The following is a 6989-nucleotide window of genomic DNA, read 5'->3' on the forward strand; positions in this document are numbered from 1 at the left end:
AGCTGGTGGGCTGAATTTCAGACAAAGCCAATCCCCGCCTGTAGGATTATATTGGAATACAATCCCAATTGCTGCTACTGGTTAGACTCACCAGGGAGGTGGCATGGACCCTACTTGAAACTGGCCTCAATGTGGGTACATACTCTCTAAGAACAGTTTTGCGAAGGCAGGTGGGACGAAGAGGGTGACCTCACAGATCTTCATCTCCCATTCTTCTTATTCTAGCTTTAGGGATACTGATCTGGCAAAGCTCGTCAGCACCAAAATGTAAAACCTACACTGCTAATTTTTCATATGGAGTCAAACATCTCTTTTACCTAATGGGAGGTGCTGCTTTTGTGACTCATATTTAAAGACTAGCAATGGGCACTTTGAAGACAGGCTCTAAAGCCAGATAATGTGGGCAAGCAGGCGGGTAGTGAAGTAACTCTCTGCCATGACTTTTTCACCCTAAGGTTGAAGCTGTTCATCCCCTGCCCCCTCCACCAGAGGCCAGGATCAGCGTAAAGGCTCTCTGCCCATTCAGAGCCCCATACCCAGCCCAGAGCTGCATCAGCACACACACAGGATCAAAAATGCACCACAAAGTGCCTCAAAGGACTCCAACTTCTTTGCCTTTTCTTCTGGGCAAGGCACTATGACAACTCAAGATGGGTCATTTAATGCACAGCACAGAGAATCCGAGAACATTTCTCAAGAGGAAGATCTGCTCCAAACTTCCCGTTTTCTGCTCCAATGCCCTGTGTGCAGCAGCGGTGGTGTTCACACAACAAACCAGCCTCAGCCTCTCTGACAGTTCCCAGGCCTGTCTCCAGACCCAGCCACACACTCGAAGAACAACTTTCCCCAAGGGGGGGGCAGGAGCTCTGCAATTCCACGACTCCGATGACCAAAGGCAGAAAAGACCCTTGACTCTTCAACTCCTGTCACTCCCAGTCAGATCTACTGTGCATCTGCATGGCTACAGAGGGGCTTTACATGAGCTTATGGGAGGATGGTGGGAAAGAAAAGAAAAGAAAAGCTTTCTGAAAGGGGTGGATGGAGTGTTTATATTCCCGACAGGCCTGGTAACATGGAGATAACGGGAAGATGCGCTGCTGCGGTCTGTCTCCTCCCTTCACTTCACCCACTGTTTCCCAACCATAGACAGTGAAGGGACAGTTGCAATTTCCCATGCTCCGGAAGGGAAGATAATGCCTCTCTACATCACCAGGGATACTGTATGGTCAGGATCATTAGCAGGTGTCACACGTTCCAGAGGCTACAGGCTAAAGATGCTAGAGAAGGACAGATTGCAATTTATACCAAGGCTAGGGACATTGGGCATAGCTGGAAAACATCAGAGGGGTGTAGGCACTGTTGAAAATGCCATTCGAGGACTTTCTCCAGGCTCAGGGAAGGCCCCCTCTAAGTGGTGCCGTCACTTCCATCTCTACATGTGCACCACTTCCCACCGCGGGCTCATATGTCAGCATCCTCTGTGATTTTCCATAAGGCCCTGCAGATACTGCTTCTGCCAGCTGCAGGGATTAGCTACTTTGCACTCCTCTAACACGTGGGCAGATGATGCAAGAGCCCCTGACATACGAAGCATTGTACCACTTCTGGGTAGCACAAGAACGAGAGCAGTGCGTCACTTGTCCCCGACGTAATGCCACCTAGTAGTGGGGGTGGAGGGAGACAAGTAAAGTACCCCCACAACAACAGCTCAGGACAAGAGTAAGACTCATGCACAACTGGAATTGCCAAGGGAGTGGGGATCAGTGGGATGGATTTGCTCATGCAGCAATCTGGCCAAGTCCCTGGGACTAGCACCCCCAGTATAACAAAAAGTGACCCAAGGTGCATAGAACCAGAAGTATTTATGGCTTCTGTACTGGCTGTTACTGGAGAGTAATAAAGCGCTGTCTGATCCCACAGAGGCCTTGGGGCCACACCCTCTGAGTCACTCACTGATTCAGTCGGGTTTTTTGTAGCACTGTGGGCTCTCCCCACAGATCTATCCAAATGCTAGTCAGCCCCACCCTGCTTAGCCTGAGCAGACAACAGGATGAAGCAAAGACACAGTCATTTTGCTATTACATAAATCAGTTCTACCCATAAAACTAGCTGAAGCTTCAGAAGTGCACTTCCTTCCTACCAACTTCAGCCCTTTTCTGTTTATCACACACTGATTTAACTTGATCTGACACTGACAAGCCCGTTCATTCAGCCTCAAATGAGCCTCATCTTGCCAGAATAGTTGCCTTATCTAAGCAGCACTGCAAAGTAACTTAGGCTAAAGCTGTGCTTGCAAGTGGGCCAAAAATGTGTTTGTTGGCTCCACAAAAACATTGTCTAAAAATACAGAGCAAGCAATAAATCATATTTGTACATGTGCATGTGTGCGCACGTGTATCTCTCTCTATATATAAGCATGTATGCATGTATGTCTATATATAAGAACATCCACAGGACTTTCCTTCATTTTAAAGTAAGTGAAACTCTGGGTCTGAAAAATCTCTGCAGGACTGTTTCATCGCTGCAGTCCAATACCAAAGCACAGCCCCGTGAGAAGCTAAAATGGGAATGTGGGTGGAGATTCCCTCCCGAGAGCAGCAAGAGTTAGAGCTGCTCGCCTGTCTATGAAAATGTTACAATGGCAAAAGAAAACCCTAATGATGCCTAGAACATGCAGGCAGAGTAAGGGAGGCTCAGAAAAAACAATAAAGCTGACCAATTCCAAGAAGAGCTGGTCTAGGTAGGCACAAACACAGTGTGTGAGGTGGCTGAAGATGTGAAGCAAGCAAGTATCAGTGGATAGGAGGAGAGGGTGGCAAACAGAAGGGACAGAGGATGACTGCAGATCGTAGAGAGAGTGCACATCTTCACACAAGCTTTGCTACCTGTACAGCAGAGAGAGGGAATATAAGTCAAGTGATAGACCCTCAAGCTGGGAGCTGAAGATCTCGTTGACACTGGTTAAGCAGCACAAGCTAAGCAAGGCAGGTCTCTGTAATCACTGCTGGGATTTCACCCACTTCATCCAATCCCTCTTCAGAGAATGCCATAGGTAGTAATGCCATTTCTTTTTCTCCCAAGGTAAGTGCCAATGCCATGGGAGGCACGCAAAAAGTGTCGAGTGTAACAACTTCAAGCAACCAGACTGATTGTCCATGACAGGCCGTGGTCACCTGCAGTCCTTTGGTTAGAGCCAAGCACCATTTTCCTCCAGAGGTATGAGATGTGCGTTCAGAGCTTTGGCAGGGGGGGCCTGCCCCCCCGCCCCCCCATATTCCATGTGACACCACTAGTCTTGCTCCTCCACCAAGCAACCACGGCAGGTAAGTCATGTCCCCTTCAGCCCCCCTGCCTCAGGGTCCTTCAGGGCACAGAACAGGTTCAAGAAGAGCTCATACCAGAAGAAGGTGAAGCCAGTAGAAACAGCAGCCTTCAGCAAGCTGGGGGACAAACCCTTGAAGAATCCACTGGGTCCCTCCTCTTGCACAATCTGCGCAGCACAGTCCATGAAACCCCTATAAGTCCGCACCTAGGGAGAAGACGCAAGAATGACGTGAGCAGTAGCACAAGCTAGGCCCACCCAAGCAGGGTTCTTTTGGACCCACCTGTAACATATGCCACACACCAAGGGAAGGGAGGGGGAACCTAGGAGAAAGCCAAAGGCTGCATCAAAAACACACAGACTTTGGATCAAGTGATATTTGCTGATGGGCAATGTCAGAGAGGATCTGTAGTTGCAGAAACCACAGCTACAGAATACATCATCTGCCACAGCAACTTATGCAAGTCATTTTAACCACATGCCGGTAAAACCTTTATATTATATCACCACGTGCTGTTTACATGACTGAGCTTGAATAGTGACTGAATCAGTGTGCCGGTATCATTTTCCTTTCCTCTCTAAAGCCAGCCTTGTTTTGGAAACATGAGTACAATTCTTCAGGCTTCTGAAGGTGAAAACAGTTTAACTGAAATACTAAGAACCTTAAATGAACTAGCAGAAAACCGATTTTCATATCACAGTGTCATGGCCCAACATCTCAGGACCTATCAGCAGTAGGATCAGTGCTTCTTTGAGTTCTGTTTCTCACTGGAAAAAAGATTCCCAGTAGCAATGCAATGGAAGAAGACAGCAAATTTCTTGCCCCAAGGATTCCTGACACAGCAGCCTTAAATCTGTCAATGCTTTAAAGACTGGGTGTTGCCTGATCCACGCCCAAGATGAAAGCAAGTTGGAGGGACGGAAAATTCCTTATTTGGTGCAGAAAAGTCATCTTTCTTCACTACTTTCTCTCTCTCTTTTTTTTTTTTTTAATACAAGGGTTCATTTCAAGATGCTAAGAGACTTGAAAGGTATTTTATTCAGATGTATAAAGTCTGTAGGCACACATCCCGACCAATGGGTATCTAGTCCATAAACTGAAATGCACAATAGCAAAATGTATCTTGACACACAGATACCCACCAGCAAATAAAAGAATAAAGTAAAATCAAGTCCCTCCACACACTTTGTCTAACATCTCTCTGGAGACTTTTAGAAAGAAGAGTGCAAGCCAATTAGTCAAAGGCGCAAAAGAGATGCAGCGTATCTCTTGGCTATCTCACTATGGTCCATGGAGGATGGGTACATTAGGTCCTTTTGAAGTGCTCAGCCTATCGCTGTTATACAGACATGATGTGGTCCAAGTTGGGATGTCAACGTATTCCACTAGTAAAAGGGCAGTTACTGCTAGGGTTTGGGTTTTTTTTTTTTTTTTTAGCAGGACTAGCAAAAATTCTGCATTCAACCAATAAATTAGGTAGCATATCACAACAAGACAGAAGACTGGAGTTCAGAACTGCAACACCTATTTAACACACACACACACACACACACACACACACGCAAAAATTAGCCTTCTTGATTTTGTCATTTCTAAGTCAGGATCATTTTTTCCCTTTTAAAAAATTCTTAAGACACATGAAATTCAGTAAAATGCTGTGGGGAGTAAAAAAATCATCTTTTCTCTTAATCAAGGAAAATGCTTAATTGGAACAATGACTTCCTCATATATGGGAACCTATTCAAAGTCTATTTCACGGCATACTGCAAACAAGTCAGACATTCCTGTAGTGAGCCCAAAGTGGGACTCAATGGAGACCCATTCAACAACAGATGCCAGTGACCATGTACATTTCTTGACCTAAACCCAAATACATGAAAACCAGTGGATCAAAACACCTCTCACCTGTCCAAAGGCTGCCCGTGCCTGCTCAAACCCTCCCACCTGTAGTCGCTTTTTGAATAGGTCAAAAGGGTAAGTGAGGGTTTTGCTCATGACTCCAGCACAACTGCCACACACAAGATTTCTAAGGTTACCTGAAACAGAGGAAAATACAGGATGAGAATGGAGATCTCAGTCATAAAATGTCTTTCTAGACTTGGCTACCCATGCGAGTCTGAAGTCAAGCAGAAATGAGCTCAGCTCACAAAAGCCTGTGCTACATATGTCTCTTAATTGAGTTGGTCTATAAGATGCAAATCTACCCAGCCTTCTGTTTGTAAAATGTGTTACAGGAAAGAAATTAGAATAATTTACATGTGAATTAAAACCAGAAATATCCTATAAAATCATCTAGTTCCCCTGCACAAAGCAACCCATAGATCCTAATCTAGCAAATCCTACATCAAGCCTATAGTTCCGTTTGAGTGAGTGACTCTTAAAAAAATACACCCTTTGTTCAAAGACTGATTTGTTCTGTTGTTCTGTCAAGTGGCAATATCCAAAAGAAGCAATGGGCTGATGGGTCCTATATCTCCATGCTGGCAGCATCTGTTGGTTGTACAGAAACCATTGGGAAACAAGTTTGGTGGCCTTAACCCTCTTCCTAAGAGATATAGGTCCTCAGCACAAAACTGCACCCCGATCATCTACGAATGAATGAGCACAGGGGACAAACTGTCCTCTCGTACAGAAGGTTCTCTCTCCACTTGGTGATGCACTAAAGCAGCTGTAATTTGTACTGATTTATACCTACACTGAACAGGCTCTGGCAGAGGGAGAATCAGTCTCCAGGGCTGTCAAGGCATTAGCTTTTATCAGGATGAAATGAGCTTAAAAATCCCAAAACAGTCATGGGGCAGGAGATCAATGCCCAAACAACTTGGGGGGGGGGTGTCTTAAACTGTATTGGATGAATCTTCTTGTGCAAGCCAAAGATAGGGAACAGGTTGGGATGCTAGCATTTCCCTGGGGAAGCTGAATCTCCCATGCCCATGGCAATAACAAAAATGAGACACAAAGGAACGGCTGTATTGACATGGTCTTTTCACAGCACAGGCTATATGACTTAATTCAAGAGTTCATCTGCCACGTGTCTGTGGTACGGCTGTGCCATCAGCATCATGACGTGAACACTTTACAGTCCTCTTGTGAGGTAGGAAGCATCAACCCCATTTTTGTGGTAAGATCTGAGGTACAAAGATTAAGTGTCTTATTCTAGGTCACGTGGGAAGTCTGGTTGAGGAAAAAAACAACTCTTCAGTCCTAGGCTAATGCTCTAACCCCTGGACTCTTCCTTCATAATTGCAGATGTCACTGTCCCAAGCACTCACCTGCTTTCTTTTCTTCAGCTGGTATCACCCATTCATATATCTGCTGCAGGATATTGTAGGAGGAGAACTGGAGACCAGCATACGGGAACACAGCTATGACAGTGGGCGTCAATCCTCTGTAAAAGGTCAGCGGCCCCTCGGTTTTGTACATGGTCTGCACAGCATGACGAAGGTTCCTGTAAACCTAAACGAGGAGCAGACAGCTTCTCCTGAGAGGTGCTTGTAGTCGGCTGCATAGAAGACAGGTTTTCTCCTGAGAGAGGATAAGGAATCCCATTTCCCAGCAGAGATATTTGGGCACAAACCCTGTTTGCGGCACACACCTTACTGTTTAAATGTACAATCCTGGAAGAAAGAAGCTCTTGTTAATGGTAATTCATTTATTTCTGTTTCT

General features: G+C 45.7%; 1 protein-coding gene across 1 annotated transcript in view; it reads right to left on the bottom strand.

The window, feature by feature from the left end:
- Positions 1-2164: 2164 nt before the first annotated feature.
- SLC25A19 (solute carrier family 25 member 19) overlaps positions 2165-6989 on the bottom strand; it is a 13363-nt gene continuing 8538 nt past the window's right edge. Inside the window, exons 4-6 of the mRNA XM_019518160.1 lie at positions 6596-6779; positions 5229-5359; positions 2165-3529 (exon numbers count right to left, since the gene is read on the bottom strand). Coding sequence (XP_019373705.1) covers positions 3329-3529; positions 5229-5359; positions 6596-6779 — 516 coding nt within the window. The 3' untranslated portion in view covers positions 2165-3328. The remainder of the gene's footprint in view (positions 3530-5228; positions 5360-6595; positions 6780-6989) is intronic.

This window comes from Gavialis gangeticus, unplaced genomic scaffold (assembly GCF_001723915.1).
Source record: "Gavialis gangeticus isolate Ggan-Ray unplaced genomic scaffold, GavGan_comp1, whole genome shotgun sequence".
Taxonomy (NCBI): Eukaryota; Metazoa; Chordata; order Crocodylia; family Gavialidae; genus Gavialis; species Gavialis gangeticus.